This window comes from Lepus europaeus, chromosome 14, assembly GCF_033115175.1.
Source record: "Lepus europaeus isolate LE1 chromosome 14, mLepTim1.pri, whole genome shotgun sequence".
In the NCBI taxonomy this organism is placed as follows: domain Eukaryota; kingdom Metazoa; phylum Chordata; class Mammalia; order Lagomorpha; family Leporidae; genus Lepus; species Lepus europaeus.
Genome location: NC_084840.1, coordinates 90588456 through 90607736, shown reverse-complemented (window position 1 = coordinate 90607736; position 19281 = coordinate 90588456). Strand labels below are relative to the sequence as shown.

The following is a 19281-nucleotide window of genomic DNA, read 5'->3' as shown; positions in this document are numbered from 1 at the left end:
ACCTTCTTTCATATTGGTGACCATGTTTCTGTGTTTCTGTATGTAATACATCTTTAAGCATCTTTTGCGGGGCTGGACGAGTGGCGACAAATTCTTTCAATTTCTGTTTGCTGTGAAAGGTCTTGCTTTCACCTTCATTCACAAATGAGAGCTCTGCAGGATATAATATTCTGGGCTGGCAGTTTTTCTCTCTTAGTACCTGGGCTATATCTCGCCATTCTCTCCTGGCTTGTAGGGTTTCTGATGAGAAGTCAGCTGTGAGTCTAATTAGAGATCCTCTGAGAGTAATCTGGCGTTTCTCTCTTGCACATTTTAGGATCTTTTCTTTATGTTTCACTGTGGTGAGTTTGATTACAACATGTCATGGTGAGGATCTCTTTTGGTCATGTTTATTATGGGTTCTATGAGCTTCCTGTACTAGGATGTCTCTGTCCTTCTCCAAACCTGGGAAATTTTCTGCTAGTATCTCACTAAAAAGGCCTTCTAATCCTTTCTCCCTCTCCTTGCCTTCAGGAACTCCTGGAACCCGAATGTTGGTTTTTTTAATAGTATTCTGTAGGTTCCTGACAGTATTTTTTAGATTTCTGATTTCTTCTTCTTTTCTTTGATTTGACTGTTTCCTTTCCCGTTCTCTGTCTTCTAATTCCGATATTCTCTCTTCTGCTTCACCCATTCTGTTTTAAGGCTCTCTAATGTGTTTGTCATTTGATCTATTGAGTTCTTCATTTCATTGTGGTTTTTTGTCACTATCTCAGTTTCCTGTTCTACTAGTTGTTTCATTTCATGTTGATTCCTCCTTAATATTTTATTTTCATGGGAGAGATTTTCTATCTTGTCCATTAAGGATTTCTGTAGTTCAAGAATTTGTTTTTGAGAACTTCTTAATGTTCTTATCAATTTTTTGAGATCTGCTTCTTGCATTCCCTCTATCTCTTCATGTTCATAATCTTGCATTGGCGTGCCTTGTTCACTAGGGGGCGTCATAGTGTCTTCCTTGCTCTTGTTGCCTCGGCTTCTATGTTTGTTATTTGGCATGTTGGAGATAATTTATGGTGTTTTTTTTTTTTTTTTTTTTTCTGCTGTGGTGTTTTTTTTTCTCGTTATACTATTCCTCTAAGTGAGCTGTCTGCTTTGTTGGAGCCTTAGGGGCTGTGATGGGTGTGGCCAGAGAGCTATGCTTCAGGTAAACTCTTCAGGTTTAAGGCTGTGTAAAGAGTGTCCCAGATTGCTCACTCTTTTGCTCCTTGCTGGCTCACTTTCTCTCTTTTTTTTTTTTTTGACTCAGTTGGGAGTGGAGTTGAGGGTAGTTGAAATCTGGCCTCTGTGAGTATTCATTTGATCTACCCCTGGGACCACACACAGAGTTTATGCAGCCCTCAATGTGTTCTCCAGTTTCGCTAAAGTTACTGAGTTTGGCTGTGCTTTACATATGTAAAATCGCGGTGCTCTTTGTTTTGCTTGGTGAGTGAAGGGAGAGGCCTCTGTTTCCCCCCCCCCCCCAGTTTTTCGGGTTTCTGAGGACTTTGTCTTACCCTCCTCGGTTCCCGCGCTGGCGAGAATCTGTGGCTCTGGCTCCTCTCCCGCCGCTCGGCTCGTCTTGGTTGGTTTTCCATGCGGTGGGCTCCCTGTAAGTCCTCTGTGTCCCATCCACAAGATCCGGAAGCGTTTCCTCTGCAGTTTTTTTCTTGAGTCTTTTCCTGAGGCTACAGTAATTCCACTTTTATGAAACTTTATTCTCCCAAACTAAAGGCGCACGTCCTCACTATCCGCCATCTTGGCTCCGCCCCTGTAAAGCAATTTTTATTATTTGTTTTAGTTCCAAGAGGCAGAAGCTCAACAGCAAGAAGTTGTACAAAAGTTGCAGACATCATAAAATAATTCAGAACAGTATAATTCAAGGTATTATGCAAAATAACTCGAGTCCTTATAACTCACAGAAGCTATCAAGAATCATAATTAGACCACTTGTTTATATCATAAATACATCTATGTGAAGCCAGAGGAAAGTTTCACCTTTGTAGTCCTTTGAAATGTGTAAGTTTTGCCCATATTCCATAAACATCCATTGTAGATTATCTTCAAAACCACACAAGCAGACATGATACAGTGCCAAAACATTTACTTTTCAAATTTTAAGAATTTTACATAATTATACCATCTGATGTTTATTAAGAAATTATGGGTATGTGTAGATTGATGTGGGAGAATATTTTTGATTGTACATTTTAGCCTTGAGTTGGAAATGTTGGATTTTAAACACACCCTCAAAAAGAAAGCAGGCAAAAATGAAGGGCTGCAGAAAAATCTGATAAGACCAAGTTCAGTAAGTGGGTTCTCTTCACTTCCGTCACACTGAAAAGGAGTTTTATTTTTCTATTAAGAGATTGCAGCAATATTTTAGCTAATGTCAGAATTCTTGTTGGTAAGTATATTTTCTGTATTCATACAGGTGCTTCTTGCTGGTAGTCAGGGAAAGTCCACTTAGCTTTGTAGAAGAAATGGGTTGAATTCACAGAATTAATTATTTTGATAGTAAGATTTTGGTTAAAATTGTGATATATCAAAAAACAACATTTTATTTACAAGATACCTTTCATCAGTTGATTGACATTTTCATGATTTCTGCCTTCTTCGGTCTACTAAGAAATATGTTGCTATGATCACAGGTGTATATCATTTGGTGTCCTGGCTAATATTTATATTATCTTTAAAATGCCAAGATGGTTTTGTAATGATTTGGACTAAATTTTGAATCTGTTTTGTTAAAATTTAAACTTATCAGTGGGATTCTGAAAATGAATTAGTTTCCAAGGTATAAGTTTTAGTCTCTATTCAGAATGGATACTAGTTCATTCTACATGGTTTTGTGCCACATGAAATACGTTATGTTTTCAGATTTTTAAAGGAAATAAATGTTATGTAATAGAAATGACTTCTCCAGTGTTGCCTTGCAGAATAACATAGAACTCTGAGCCCTGCAGATTCAGAAACACCTTTTCCCCATTAGTATGTGTTCCAAAATCTTTGTAAAGGCTTAGTTCCATCTCACAAAAGGTTGAGGCATAATCCAGGATTCCAATTTATTGATGGATAGTGAAGACTGTGTAACTGTTTACCATGAAAAAGAGGATTTTCTTACCATTCCTGTCCTTTTTGCATAGACATTACCATCACAAAATTTTATGTTAACACTGATAGGGAGCAATGATGTCACTGATTTATTGATTAGGTCCTTTAAATGATGATGGATATGGTGCACTTACATTATACAGATACTGGTATCTGGGGATCAAGAATATCTTGTAACTGCTTAAACTTTCAAACTTTTAACTTTTTGTCAGTCTTGTAACTTTTGTCATACTGAAAAGGAGATTTTATTAGGAGATTTTAGCAATATTTTAGCTAGTATGAAAAGTCTCTTTTTTTTTATTAAACTTTTATTTAATGAATATAAATTTCCAGAGTATAGCTTATGGGTTACAATGGCTTCTCCCCTCCCATAACTTCCCTCCCGCCCGCAACCCTCCCCCCTCCCACTCCCTTTCCCCTTCCATTCATGTAAAGATTCATTTTCAATTCTCTTTGTATACAGAAGATCAATTTAGTATATATTAGGTAAAGATTTCAACATTTTGCCCATATAGCAATATCAAGTGAAGAAACTACCATTGGATTACTAATTATAGCATTAAATAGCAATGTACAGCACATTAAAGACAGAGATCCTACATAATTTTTTTTTTCAAAATAATTAATTTTCTATGCCATTTCCATTTTAACACCAGGTTGTTTTTTTTTTTTCATTTCCAATTCTCTTTATATATAGAAGATCACTTCAGTATATAATTAGCAAAGACCTCATCAGTCTGCGCCCACACAGAAACGCAAAGTATAAAAATACTGTTTCAGTACCAGTCATAGCATCACTTGGCTTTAGACGACACATTAGGGACAGATCCCGCATGGGGTGTAAGTACACAGTGACTCCTGTTGCTGACTTAACAATTTGACACTCCTGTTCATGGCGTCAGTAATCTCCCTAGGCTCTAGTCATGAGTTGCCAGGGCTATGGAAGCCTTTAGAGTTCGCTGGCTTTGGTCTTATTCCGATAGGGTCATAGTCAAAGTGGAGGTTCTCTCCTCCCTTCGGAGAAGGGTACCTCCTTCTTTGATGGCCCCGTTCTTTCCACTGGGATCTCACTCACAGAGATCCTTCATTTAGGTCTTTTTTTTTTTTCCATGATATCTTGGCTTTCCATGCCTGCTATACTCTCATGGGCTCTTCAGCCCGATCTGAATGCCTTGAGGGCTGATTCTGAGGCCGGAGTGTTGTTTAGGACATCTGCCATCCTATGAGTCTGCTGTGTATCCCACTTCCCATGTTGGATCTTTCTCTCCCTTTTTGATTCTATCAGTTAGTATTAGCAGATACTTGTCTTGTTTGTGTGATCTCTTTGACTCTTAGACCTATCAGAGCTATCAATTGTGAGCTGAAATTGATCACTTGGACTAGTGGGATGGCATTGGTACATGCCATCTTGATGGAATTGTGTTGGAATCCCCTGCACATTTCTAACTCCACCATTTGCGGCCAGTCCGATTGAGCATGTTCCAAATTGTTCATCTCCTCCCTCTCTTTTTCCACTCTTAGATTTAACAGGGATCACTTTTCAGTTAAAATTTAAACACCTGAGAATAATTGTGTGTTAATTACTGAGTTCAACCAATAGTACTAGAACAACAACAACAACAACAAATACTAAAAAGGATAAAGTATTACATTGTACATCTAAAGTCAGGACAGGAGCTGATCAGTTCATTGTTGCTTATAGTGTCCATTTCACTTAACAGGTTTCCTCTTTGGCGCTCAGTTGTCATCGATCAGGGAAAACAAATGATATTTTTCTCTTTGGGACTGGCTTAATTCACTCAGCATGATGTTTTCCAGATTGCTCCATCTTGTTGCAAATGATTGGGTTTCATTGTTTCTTACTGCTGTATAGTATTCTATGGAGTACATGTCCCATAATTTCTTTATCCAGTCTACTGTTGATGGGCATTTGGGTTGGTTCCAGGTCTTAGCTATTGTGAATTGAGCTGCAATAAACATTAATGTGCAGATGGCTTTTTTATTTGTCAAATTAAATTCCTTTGGGTAAATTCCAAGGAGTGGGATGGCTGGGTTGTATGGTAGGGTTATGTTCAGGTTTCTGAGGAATCTCCAGACAGACTTCCATAGTGGCTTAACCAGTTTGCATTCCCACCAACAGTGGGTTAGTGTCCCTTTTTCCCCACATCCTCTCCAGCATCTGTTGTTGGTAGATTTCTGAATGTGAGCTATTCTCACCGGGGTGAGATGGAACCTCATTGTGGTTTTGATTTGCATTTCTCTGATTGCTAGTGATCTTGAACATTTTTTCATGTGTCTGTTGGCCATTTGGATTTCCTCTTTCGAAAAATGTCTATTGAGGTCCTTGGCCCATCTCTTAAGTGGGTTGTTTGTTTTCTTGTTGTGGATTTTCTTGATTTCTTTGTAGATTCTGGTTATCAATCCTTTATCTGTAGTATAGTTTGCGAATATTTTTTCCCATTCTGTTGGTTGCCTCTTCACTTTCCTGACTGTTTCTTTTGAAGTACAGAAACTTCTCAATTTGATGCAATCCCAAATGTTAATTTTGGTTTTGACTGCCTGTGCTGTTGGAGTATTTTCCAGGAAGTCTTTGCCTGTGCCTATATCTTGCAGGGTTTCTCCAATGCTCTCTAATAATTTGATGGTTTCGGGTCGTAGATTTAAGTCTTTAATCCATGTTGAGTGAATTTTTGTGTAAGGTGATAGGTATGGGTCTTGCTTCAAGCTTCTGCATGTGGAAATCCAATTTTCCCAGCACCATTTATTGAATAGACTGTCCTTATTCCAGGGATTAGATTTGGATCTTTGGTCAAATATAAGTTGGCTGTAGATGTTTGGATTGATTTCTGGTGTTTTTATTCTGTTCCATTGGTCTATCCATCTGTTTCTGTACCAGTACCATGCTGTTTTGATAACAACTGCCCTGTAGTATGTCCTAAAATCAGGTATTGTGATGCCTCCGGCTTTGTTTTTGTTGTACAGGATTGCTTTGGCTATTCGAGGTCTTCTGTGTCTCCATATGAATTTCAGCATCATTTTTTCTAGATCTGAGAAGAAGGTCTTCGGGATCTTGATGGGTATTGCATTGAATGTATAAATTGCTTTTGGGAGGATAGACATTTTGATGATATTGATTCTTCCAATCCATGAGCATGGAAGATTTCTCCATTTTTTGGTATCCTCTTCTATTTCTTTCTGTAAGGTTTTGTAGTTTTCATCGTAGAGATCTTTAACGTCTTTGGTTAAGTTTATTCCAAGGTATTTGATTGTTTTTGTAGCTATTGTGAATGGGATTGATTTTAGAAGTTCTTCCTCAGCCGTGGCATTGCCTGTGTATACAAAGGCTGTTGATTTTTGTGGATTGATTGTATATCCTGCTACTTTGCCAAACTCTTCGATGAGTTCCAGCAGTCTCTTAGTAGAGTTCTTTGGGTCCCCTAAATAAAGAATCATATCATCTGCAAAGAGGGATAGTTTGAGTTCGTCCTTCCCGATTTGTATCCCTTTAATTTCTTTTTCTTGCCTAATAGCTCTGGCCAAAACTTCCAGAACTATATTGAATAGCAGTGGTGAGAGAGGGCATCCCTGTCTGGTACCAGATTTCAGTGGAAATGCTTCCAACTTTTCCCCATTCAATAGGATGTTGGCCGTAGGTTTTTCATATATTGCTTTGATTGTATTAAGGAATGTTCCTTCCATTCCCAGTTTGCTTAGAGTTTTCATCATGAAAGAGTGTTGTATTTTATCAAATGCTTTCTCTGCGTCTATTGAGAGAATCATATGGTTTTTCTTCTGCAGTCTGTTAATGTAGTGTATTACGTTGATTGTTTTGCGAATGTTGAACCATCCCTGCATACCGGGGATGAATCCCACTTGGTCTGGGTGGATGATCTTTCTGATGTGTTGTTGCATTCTATTGGCCAGAATTTTATTGAGGATTTTTGCATCTATGTTCATCAGGGATATTGGTCTGTAATTCTCTTTCAATGTTGCGTCTCTTTCTGGCTTAGGAATTAAGGTGATGGTGGCTTCATAGAAAGAATTTGGGAGGATTCCCTCTTTTTCGATTGCTCTGAATAGTTTGAGAAGAATTGGAGTTAGTTCTTCTCTAAATGTCTGGTAGAACTCAGCAGTGAATCCATCTGGCCCTGGGCTTTTCTTTGTTGGGAGTGCCTTTATTACTGTTTCAATTTCTGTGTCCGTTATTGGTCTGTTTAGGTTTTCTATGTCTTCCTGGCTCAATTTAGGGAGGTTGTATGTGTCCAAGAATCTGTCCATTTCTGATAGATTTCCCTGTTTGCTGGCATACAAGTCCTTGTAGTAATTTCTGATGATTCTTTTTATTTCTGTGGCGTCTGTTGTTACGTTTCCCATTTCATCTCTGATCCTATTGATTTGGGTCTTTTCTCTTCTTTTTTTAGTTAGTTGGGCCAATGGGGTGTCAATTTTGTTTATTTTTTCAAAAAACCAGCTCCTTGTTTGGCTGATTTTTTGTAATGTTTTTTTGGATTCAATCCTGTTGATTTCTTCTTTGATTTTAATTATTTCTCTTCTCCTACTGGGTTTGGGTTTGGTTTGCTGCAGATTTTCTAGATCCTTGAGATGACTTGAAAGCTCATCTATTTGGTGCCTTTCCAATTTCTTGATGTAGGCACCTATTGATATAAACTTTCCTCTTAACACTGCTTTTGTTGTATCCCATAGGTTTTGGTATGTTGTGCTGTTATCGTCATTTACTTCCAGAAAATTTTTGATTTCTCTTTTAATTTCTTCTATGACCCGTTGTTCATTCAGGAGCATGTTGTTCAATCTCCATGTGTTTACACGTGCTCTAGGGATTCCTGAGTTGCCAATTTCCAATTTCATTCCTTTGTGGTCTGAGAAGCTGCATGGTATGATTCTAATTCTTTTGAATTTGCTGAGACTTGCTTTATGGCCTAGTATGTGGTCAATCCTAGAGAGGGTTCCATGTACTGCTGAGAAGAATGTAAAGTCCTTAGATGTAGGATGAAATGTTTTGTAGATGTCTGTTAGATCCATTTGGGCTATAGTGTCATTTAAATCTACTGTCTCCTTGTTGATCTTCTGTCCTGTTGATCTGTCTATCTCTGAGAGTGGAGTATTGAAGTCCCCCAGTACTATTGTATTGGGGTCTAAGTCTCCCTTTAAGTCCCTTAACAAGTCTTTTAAATAAGCTGGTGCCCTGTAATTAGGTGCATATACGTTGATAATCGTTATATCTTCCTGTTGAATGGATCCCTTAATCATTATATAGTGCCCCTCTTTGTCTCTCCTAACAGTTTTTGTGGTAAAGTTTATGTTGTCCGATATTAAGTTGGCTACGCCCGCTCTCTTTTCATTTCTGTTGGCGTGGTATATCTTTTTCCAGCCTTTCACTCTCAGCTTGTATGGATCATTGTTGGATAGATGGGTTTCTTGTAAGCAGCAAAAGGATGGGTTTTGTTCCTTAATCCAATCAGCCAATCGGTGTCTTTTAACTGGACAGTTCAAGCCATTAACATTCAATGTGACTATTGAGAAGGAGTAACTTTGCCCTGCCATTTGTCAAAGATATTTTCTAACATCTGGTTTGAGATTCCTGTGATCTTTTGCTCTGAGGTTTCCTTCCTTTACCTTCTTTCATATTGGTGACCGTGTTTCTGTGTTTCTGTATGTAACACATCTTTAAGCATCTTTTGCAGGGCTGGACGAGTGGCGACAAATTCTTTCAATTTCTGTTTGCTGTGAAAGGTCTTAATTTCACCTTCATTCACAAATGAGAGCTTTGCAGGATATAATATTCTGGGCTGGCAGTTTTTCTCTCTTAGTACCTGGGCTATATCTCGCCATTCTCTCCTGGCTTGTAGGGTTTCTGATGAGAAATCAGCTGTAAGTCTAATTGGAGATCCTCTGAGAGTAATCTGGCGTTTCTCTCTTGCACATTTTAGGATCTTTTCTTTGTGTTTCACTGTGGTGAGTTTGATTACGACGTGTCGTGGTGAGGATCTCTTTTGATCATGTTTATTAGGGGTTCTCTGAGCTTCCTGTACTAGGATGTCTCTGTCCTTCTCCAAACCTGGGAAATTTTCTGCTAGTATCTCACTAAAAAGGCCTTCTAATCCTTTCTCCCTTTCCATGCCTTCAGGAAGTCCTAGAACCTGAATGTTGGGTTTTTTAATAGTATCCTGTAGATTCCTGACAGTATTTTTTAGATTTCTGATTTCTTCTTCTTTTCTTTGATTTGACTGTTTCCTTTCCTGTTCTCTATCTTCTAGTTCCGATATTCTCTCTTCTGCTTCATCCATTCTGTTTTTAAGGCTCTCTAATGTGTTTGCCATTTGATCCATTGAGTTCTTCATTTCATTGAGGTTTTTTTTCATTATCGCAGTTTCCTGTTCTACTAGTTGTTTCATTTCATGTTGATTCCTCCTTAATATTTTATTTTCATGGGAGAGATTTTCTATCTTGTCCATTAAGGATTTCTGTAGTTCAAGAATTTGTTTTTGAGAACTTCTTAATGTTCTTATGAATTTTTTGAAATCTGCTTTTTGCATTTGCTCTATCTCTTCATCTTCATAATCTTGCATTGGCGTGTCTTGTTCACTTGGGTGCGTCATAGTGCTTTCCTTGTTCTTGGTACCTCCGCTTCTATGTTTCTTGCTTGGCATGTTAGAGATAATTTGTGGTGTTTTTGTTTTTGTTTTTTTTCTCTCGTTATACTATGCCTCTAAGTGAGCTGTCTGTTTTGTTGGAGCCTTAGGGGCTGTGATGGGTGTGGCCAGAGAGCTATGCTTGTTTCTTGAGGTTTAAGGCTGTGTAAAGAGCGACTCTCCCAGATTATTTGCTCCTTGCTGGGACGCTCTCTCTCTCTCTCTCTCTCTTTTTTTTTTTTGACTCAATTGGGAGTGGAGTTGAGGGTAGTTGAAATCTAGCCTCTGTGAGTATTCGTTTGATCTACCCCTGGGACCATACACAGAGTTTATGCAGCCCTCAATGTGTTCTCCAGTTTCGCTAAAGATACTGAGTTTGGCTGAGCTTTACATATGTAAAATCGCGGTGCTCTTTGTTTTGCTTGGTGAGTGAAGGGAGAGGCCTCTGTTCCCCCTCCCCCCAATGTCTCGGACTTCTCAGGTCTTTGTCTTTCTTGCCCTCCTCCGTTCCCGCTTGGCAAGTTAGAGATAATTTGTGGTGTTTTTGTTTTTGTTTTTTTTTCTCTCGTTATACTATGCCTCTAAGTGAGCTGTCTGTTTTGTTGGAGCCTTAGGGGCTGTGATGGGTGTGGCCAGAGAGCTATGCTTGTTTCTTGAGGTTTAAGGCTGTGTAAAGAGCAATTCTCCCAGATTATTTGCTCCTTGCTGGGACGCTCTCTCTCTCTCTCTCTTTTTTTTTTTTTTTTTTTGACTCAGTTGGGAGTGGAGTTGAGGGTAGTTGAAATCTAGCCTCTGTGAGTATTCGTTTGATCTACCCCTGGGACCACACACAGAGTTTATGCAGCCCTCAATGTGTTCTCCAGTTTCGCTAAAGATACTGAGTTTGGCTGAGCTTTACATATGTAAAATCGCGGTGCTCTTTGTTTTGCTTGGTGAGTGAAGGGAGAGGCCTCTGTTCCCCCTCCCCCCAATGTCTCGGACTTCTCAGGTTTTTTTCTTACCCTCCTCCGTTCCCGCGCTGGCGAGATTCTGTGGCTCTGGCTCGCCGCTCGGCTCGTCTCGGTTGGTTTTCCACGTGGTGGGTTCCCTGTAAGTCCTCTGTGTCTCCTCCACAAGGTCCGGAAGTGATTCCTCTGCAGTTTTTTTCTTGAGTCTTTTCCTGAGGCTACAGTAATTCCACTTTTATGAAAGTTTATTTTCCCAAACTAAGGCACACGTCCTCACTATCCGCCATCTTGGCTCCGCCCCCTGAAAAGTCTCTTTGATAAGTGTATGTTGTGTACTCATACACATACTACTGCTACTACCAGTGCAAGTCCACTTAGCTTTATAAAATGAATATTCTGAATGAATTATTTTGGTACTAAGATTTCAATTTAAATTTGTGGGATAGGAAAACATGGTATTTTATTTATAATACATAGTTTGTATCCTTTCATAAATTGATGGAGATTTGCATGATTTCTAATTTTGGTCTACCATGAAAAATGTTGCTATGGCCATAGATGGCCTCACATATTTTACAGAAGACAATGGGGGGCATAATTCTGGACACACAGTATTAAACATAAAACATAAATTTCTGGGGCTGGTGTTGGGGCACACTGGGTTGAACCATTGTTTATGATGCTGCCATCCTATATGAGCTCGCATCATTTCAAGTCCTGGCTGCTCCACCTCTAGTTCAGTTCCCTGCTAGTACCTGCAGTACCTGCAAAGGCAGCAGTATATGGCCAAGTATGAAAAGAGGCCTGAATGAAGTTCCTTACTCCTGGTTTTAGACTGGCTCAGACCTGGCTATTGTGATCATTTGGGAAGTGAAGTAGTAGGTGGAAGGTATCTCTCTTTCTTTCTCCCTCTTTCTCTTTCACCTTCCCTATTACCCTTCCCTCCCACTTTCCGTCATTCCCTGTTATTCTGTGTCTCTCCCTCTCTGTGTCACTCTGCCTTTCAAATAAACAAATAATTTAGAAATGTAAATTGCTACTCTCAGCTTGAGTAAATGTACTGTTTGGTGAGAAACTAAATATACAAATGGACAATGGCCAGATCACATTAAAATAAAACTCTGACCCATAGCCTGCAGCCACTTTCCCAAGAAACCAGTCCTTCTGTCTGCCAAAGATATCTAGGAAGCTTGCCACTGAACCACTGTAATAATCAGTCTGATCTGTCCGGGACTGATTAGTAACAGACAGCCTCCCTAATATTTGTCCTCCCTTCCAATTTAGGACTAGTCAGAGAAAATCCAATGTGCTCCCTGAAGCAGTCACATAGTATGCCTGCTTCTAGCTAGCTGCCTCGAGCTTCCCCAAAACCAAAGGCCTCCATTCAGGGCATACATGAAACCATCCCTTGTTTGCACCAGTAAACCTCCCACTGCTCTGCCTGCCCTTGAACCTCTGCCAAAACAGAAGTGATGGTGACTGACTCGCTTGCTGTAACAAGCCTTGAATAAATAGCCCTTGCTTGTTTTCATTGGGGGGGTCTTTGTTTTCATTTTGGATAGACATCATCTTGGAAAAGACTTCACTGGGTCTTTTGTCTCCCTAAGATATAATTCTAAATCATGAACTTCTTACAGAGAGGGACAACGGTGATGACCATAAAGAAGAGAAAGTGAACTGGCCGATGCTCCCGGTGAGTGTCTCTGCCCTGGATTCCATTCCTCTACCATGTGGATCCCATGGCACCACCATCCGTTTTGCTTCCATCCAGACAGAGCATCATGCAGTGGGTCTGGCCTTGAACACCCACCTACCCTTTTCCAGAGAGAGCCTCTGCTGTGCCAGGTCAGCAAGGTGAGCCCTCGGAACGCAACTTGTGGGCCTCTGAGACCTCACTTTTTTTCAAGTGGCCTGCAAACTGCAAAACCCACTTAAGAATTTGAAACCATTTAATAATTATTTTGAAATTTACTAAAAGGTGATTGAGATATGTCATTTTATTTTAGAACATATAAGATATTGTTTTATAAAGTTAATTTTAAATATTAAAATATCATTAATAGTCTGTATGTGGAATTCTTTGGCAAATGACAGTCTATTTTATTTATTCAATCATATAAGAAAATATCTTTTCAAAAACATAAAATGATGTTTTAGCTTATTTTTAGTTTTGAAAAAATACTTTGTTACCAAATATGTACAATTTATCCATTTTGAGCTTATCTAGAAAAATCTATATTTCTAGAATATTCTTTTTCCCTCTAAATCATAAGAGAAAATTTCAGTCTGTCATTTAGACACATTTGTCTGCAACAGGAGCACTTTTAGTACAGTTTTTCATATCTAAAGGAAATGGAAAACTGGATAGAAACATCTTCTTTAAAATGGCTTATGAAGTACCACAGATATTCCAATATGCTATTTAAGATATATGATTCTCTAGACTTTATTTATTTATTTGGACCTCCCAGTCGACTACCTCACCATCAGAAAAAGAAATTCAACCAAATCACACATATTCAAAATGACTAAATGGCTTTCTGGGTAGGCAATCACATTTATTTGGTACTGTTTTATAGATAGTCACACGACTATTTCTGGACTAGTCACGCCTAATGAAGTAATTAGATATGAGTTTTCTCCAGTTATCATAAATCACTGCAAACTAAAACATGACAAGTTGGAAAGACACTATTTTAATTTTTTTTCTTTTTTAAGGAATTATTTGAAAGAGTTACAGAGGAGGAGACAGAGATCTCCCATCCACTTGTTCACTCCCCAAATGGTCACAACCAAAGCCAGGGCCCAAGAGCATCTCCCAGGACTCCCACTTGAGTGGCAGGGGTCCAGGGACTTGGGCCATCTCTGCTTCTTTCCCAGGTGCACCAGCAGGAAGCTGGATCAGAAGTGGAGAAACCACACTTGAACCAGGTTAACCAGCTGCACTACAGTGCCCCACTATTTTCTTAACAGCGCTTTTCTAAAAAAATTAGTCAAATAAAAGCTTGCTGGTTTTCTTCTAAGTTACTTTGGGGTGTTACCTTAAAAAAATTGATTTGATCCTGAGAAATCTAAATGCATTATTTTGGTGTTTATCTTTTTATGAGTAAGTAGTCCAGAAAGAATTTCAGATTTTCAAAAAATTGATAATTAAAATAGCTCCTTCTTCAAATTGATTCTTTTGTAAAGTGTCTCATCTTGATAAAAGAATAGAAAAAGTGCAGGATTCAAAATCTGCCTGCACTACTTGCATGCTCTTATGTTTCTGTGTCTAAAAGACAGAAAGCCTAGGAAAGAAGCATCCAATGATATTGGGCCCCTCTTGCATACATATGTTTTGGATGCACTCTTCTTGTGGTTAATGATTTCTGTTCTAACCTGGAGGAGAGTTCAGCGATTCAGAGATCTTGGCCTCAGGCAATCCATCACCAGTTAGGAGGATGGCATCTAGAAGAGACAGCAGAGGCAGAGCACAAACCAAGCAAAAGAAAAAGACACTAAGGTGGCATGCAAAAGCACATGACGGGCAAGCTTTGAGAAACCTCATTTCTAATTCTCCTGCTGCTCAGAAAGTGGGGTCAGAGGATGGTTTATAACAATCAACACTGCTTCTTATTTGGATGGGGGAGGGATTAGGAAAATCACAAATTCCTTCACTTTCTCCAAAAGTTTAAGTCTAGTGAACTCTAGCAAGCACAAAGTAGTGATTATCTAATGATTTAGCACTGCTCTTGCCTCACTTTGACAGCCAAAGCCTGACTAGTACCAGAGGCTGAAGGCTGAATAGGAAATACAGGTGTGCAGCCTCCCCTTCCCCCTCTGTCCAGTGCTTCTCAGCTCGGAATCACATTCTTTAGGGGAGGATTTGGCTTCTGCATCCACAGGCAAGCTTTTTCCCTTCACATTTTTTGGATCCCTCCATTTCTGACGTCCTTCTCTCTGACCATGACTACCTTCTTGACTGGCTTCACAGATGCCTGTCCTAGGTTTCCATTCCCGGGCCTCTCCATGCACACTTGGAGGGCACCTGCTCCATCCAGTGTGCTGGGGATCCTTGAAATGCCCCCATCTCCACCAGTCATGAACCCCTTCCTGAAAACCAAGGCAGACAATGGAAAGGGTCTCTTGAGTAGATGAAGCCTGTAGTCTAGCAAGGCCTGGGATGGGGAGGGCCCTCCATTAGCTCGGGGGCAAGTGGTGTGCCTGCTCTCAGTATGCTGGTAGCATGGACAGTGTAGCCTGGCAGGGGAACTGAACCAGATGCTCCAAGGGCCACCACATTCAGGGCAGGGCAAGGTGGAGGAAGGGACTCTCCAGCCACTCTAAGGAGGTGAGAAGGAGCTGAGGCCGCTCTCGGGCCATAGAAAAGAGAAGGCAGGAAGAGAGCAAAAACCTTACTCAAGAAGAAGGCACACAGAATAGAAGAGATGGGGAGGGAAGGAGGAGGGAGGGGAGAAGAGAAGGATAGAGCAGACCAGGTGGGATCTGCAGAAACTCTGGGAAGGCTGTCAATCACAAGCTCCCTACCCTCTCATTGGCTACTGTCTCATCATTTGCCTAACTGTCCTTTAAGGCTTCTCAGAAGAGAAACACAGGGCGGAGCCATCTTGAGTTTCTGTTGGCCTGCCGTTTCTCTAACGCCGAGGTTGGGGTGAGGCGCAGCACCTGGAAAGGAGGTGACCCAGAGGTCTGGGCAGATGATATAACAAGGCCTCCACGTTGACGACTCATCCTGCTTAGGTGGGAGCTTACTTTGTCAAAGGCCACTGATGGTGAACGTGGCCCTTGGACTTTGAAGGAGTGTGCGGGGCCTGGTGGCTGCAGCAGCTGCCGGGGTGAGGAACTGGGGTGGGAGCTGCCTGTTGGAGGCAGGTTTACTTGGTGCTGCTCTCTTACATGAGTGCCGCTACAGCCTGTGGTCTCCGCCCACCCACCCCCCACCCCGTTGGGCTCACTGCAGCTCTGCCAGGATGTGTGTCATCCTTCCCTGTTCACCTCTCACATATTAGACTTAAACTGTCCACCATACTTGAGCGACATAATTTGGGGCAAAGTGGCTTCTGTACTATGTAGTGAACTGCTCCCTAGCTTGATGTGCAAGGCGGTTGTTCCCTAAGGATCCACCCTAGTAACCACGCAACTGAGCCTCAGCAATCCAAGGCTGAAGGCTGCCCAGTTACTTCCAAATAAAGCAAACTCTGAAATGCTGCGATATGGTGTTTTTGTGAGTTGCTGCTTCTCTGATTATGAATATAGTACACCATGTCTAGATTGGGGGATTTCTGAACTATCTATGGCCAAAGTTCTGCTGCTATTTCTCACTTAATAAATATTTCACCTTTTTGTTGAACAGATTGGTGTAGTTGATCCAAAGGAGACCTTGCAGTGGGCCCCAGGAGCATCAAGCTACCACATCAGGAACCTGCCAAGGCCAGTTGATTCTAGTGATCTCTGGTGACAATGGAACTTCTGGGTAAGCTTCTCTCTTAGATCCCGAGCTCTATGCACTTTATGTTTTCTGTCCTCCAGTTTATCTGAGCAACCTTTCCCCCCCCACCCTGCATTACTGAATTGTATTCCGTTAAGAGGTCTTACTCGTTTCACTGGGTTAGAATCTGAACTGATTCAGGATAGGATTGGATTTGATGATTAACTGAATTGAATCTACAAAGGGACTTCAAAAAGTTCATGGAAAGCATAATGAAAAGGTAAGCTTACTTTAGTGCAAAAACATTTTGAAAGGCATGAATGTGAATTAAGGGCTTTGAGTAGCTATTTTTGATTTTAAATTATTTTTGATTCCTGATAATGAGCTGTCACAGACCAAGGTGTCTAGGACTGTTGTGGTCCAGGATGCTTTCTGGATTGAGGCTTACCTACACCAGAGAACTGAAGCCAGTGTTTCAACTGAGACACAGTGTTTTTGTTGCTACAGGCAGTCATAAGAAAAGAAAATCACGATGGGCCATGTTCACGAAGCCATTCTGTTGTCATTGCAGAATCAGTAACTCTGCAAATGTGGTCCCGGAATTAGAACATGTTCATTTTCCAACAAGTAAAGATGTAGAAACAACACCCAAGAAAGTACAAGAATGGCTTGAAGAAGTAAACATAACCAGCCACAGGTATGTCAGAATTTGAATTTCTGCTTTAATGTTGTTTTGTTCGCTTTAATGACATACCATCTGTCAAGTGAAATAACCTTTCAGACTGAAGTTTTAGAACCAGTAGGTTCTAATTTTATATCTAGCACATTCCAGGAAGGAAAGAATTTATCTCTAAGAGACAAGCTACCCATGGGATAATAGACTTATGATTTCATAGAGAAACAGAATGGCATAGAAAATATAGTGCAAATAGTATTGAATGATAAGATTAATAGCAGTGTGTCTGGTTAGTTTTCCTTGAGTAAGTCCTGACTTCACCATTCACTAGTATCTTTGACACATCTTGGCCACTTGAGATTCAATTTCTCACCCATAATATATGGATAAGCCATTCAAATTGCATTGTTATGTTCTGCCATTAAGCATGCTTTGGTGGGAAATTTGGAAACACTTGGTAAGGAATATGGAAGTGTGAGGCCAGTTAGATGAAGTCTAGTTCCAGCCACATACTCATTGCTCTATGATACTTCAGTAGGTTAAATGTTACAAATGTATCAGGGAGAAAAACAGTGACTTGAAGCTGTTGGATGAATAAAATAATACTGATTGGGCAGGAAAATAACTGTTTCTGTGTTACCTGAGTTCAGTAATCATAACTGTGTATACATAGAGGAATGAATATGATTTGCTGTAGATGGTTATATTATCAAACTACAAATGCTCATTGGCATTTGATAGGGTGATACCTGTTAAATTGAAAATAAGTCAAAAATATATAATACACATAACTTCCTCAAAATTCTAGCTTAACAGGTTGTTAAACTTAGAGTGCTGGTCATTGGCCCTTGTGATTGTGTGGCTGATTGGGAGCTGCAAATCACTACTGCTGGCTAGCATCCTGAGAGATATAGCATGGCATATTGCTAGCTCATACGTGTCCAATGGGATATTTATTACTTATACACCATCATAAAGAGGACAACACATAAATCAAAATCATCACAAAAACTCTACCAGTTGTGTATACCTTTGCATGAAATATAAACCTTATTTGACAGTGAGGTGAATTATAAAACACTAACAGAAATATATTATCAGGTAGATGTGAAACACCTGCAGCAGCAACATGATGAGCTTCAGCAAAGACAGTCTAAATCAGAAGCATCCCTGGAAGATATGGCGTGTTTTTACTATAAGTTGAACAATAAGACAAAGGATATAATGGATGAGTTAGGTGAAATCAACAGAAAAGTACGTATGATATTTGGCATGTCAATAGGAAGTCTAGAGCTAGTTTAATAAACAAGTGTTCTAAGATACAGATTATGGGTCGCACACCAGCACCCATAAGGGGTGCTGGTGCTGCAAGCAGAGGCTTAGCATACTATGCCACAATACTGGCCCCCCATGAATGATCCTTCCCCCATTAAATAGTACACAGAGAAACTTGTCTACAAACTGTTAAGTGGAAAAAATATTGTTGGCTCATGGAAATGGTGAAAGTGTTATTCAGGGCCTGGGGTGTATTCTTGCCTCCATCTCCCCAGTTGGATACCAGCTTCTACTGTGTCTGCAGGAATTGAATACAACTTGTATAAGACACCATTTTCATTGTCATGCCACCTGACTGAAATGTCAAAATTTATTTGAATATGAAGTCAATGATACTGATTCTGGACCATTGTATTATGGTAGATATTGGGCCAGGTGAAGTGTGTTGCAACAAGTAAACACTGCAGTTACAGCATAAGTGTACACATGAACAGTATGCAAATGTACAGGCATTACTGTGTTCTAATAAAATTTTAGATGCAAAACAAGTTAACGTAGGCTGGTTTTGTGGTGTAGTAGGTTAAGTTTCCATCTGCAATGCAGGCATCTCATGTGGGCACTGGTTCAAGTCCCTGCTGCTCCATTTCTGCTCTGGCTCCCTGCATATGTGTGGTAGATGACCCAAGTGCTTGGGCCTCTGCTGCCTATGTGGGAGACCCAGGTGAAGTTCCTGCTTCCTGTCTTTGGTTTGGCCCAGACCCATCCTTTGAGGGCCATTTTGGCAGTGAACTAGCAGATTTAAGATCTCCCTTTGTCCTTCACATTCTCTTTGTAACTCTGCCTTTCAAATAAATAAGTAAAAACTAGGTGATTATCAGATTTCTACAAGGTACTTGTAAAACGTTTCAAAAATTTATTGTTATAGTTCCAGGAAGCAGCAGCACTACACCAAGAAGAGGTACAAAATGTGAGGAAGTTACAAGATCACCTTGAACACTATAATGCAAGGTATTTGCAAAATAACTGGAGTCCATTTATAAAGCAGTGAAATCAAAGAAAGTGAGAAATAAACCATGTATTCATCATTATAAATACATGTATGTGAAGCCTGGCAAAAATGTTATTTTTAAGCTACTTTGAATTATGCATATCCTGTAATTGTTCATTACACTGTAT

At 40.1% G+C, this 19281-nt stretch overlaps 1 protein-coding gene across 1 annotated transcript in view; it reads left to right on the top strand.

The window, feature by feature from the left end:
- LOC133773513 (POTE ankyrin domain family member A-like) overlaps positions 1–19281 on the top strand; it is a 109103-nt gene that overhangs the window by 27254 nt on the left and 62568 nt on the right. Inside the window, exons 3-5 of the mRNA XM_062210822.1 lie at positions 12364–12419; positions 17932–18084; positions 19031–19113. Coding sequence (XP_062066806.1) covers positions 12411–12419; positions 17932–18084; positions 19031–19113 — 245 coding nt within the window. The 5' untranslated portion in view covers positions 12364–12410. The remainder of the gene's footprint in view (positions 1–12363; positions 12420–17931; positions 18085–19030; positions 19114–19281) is intronic.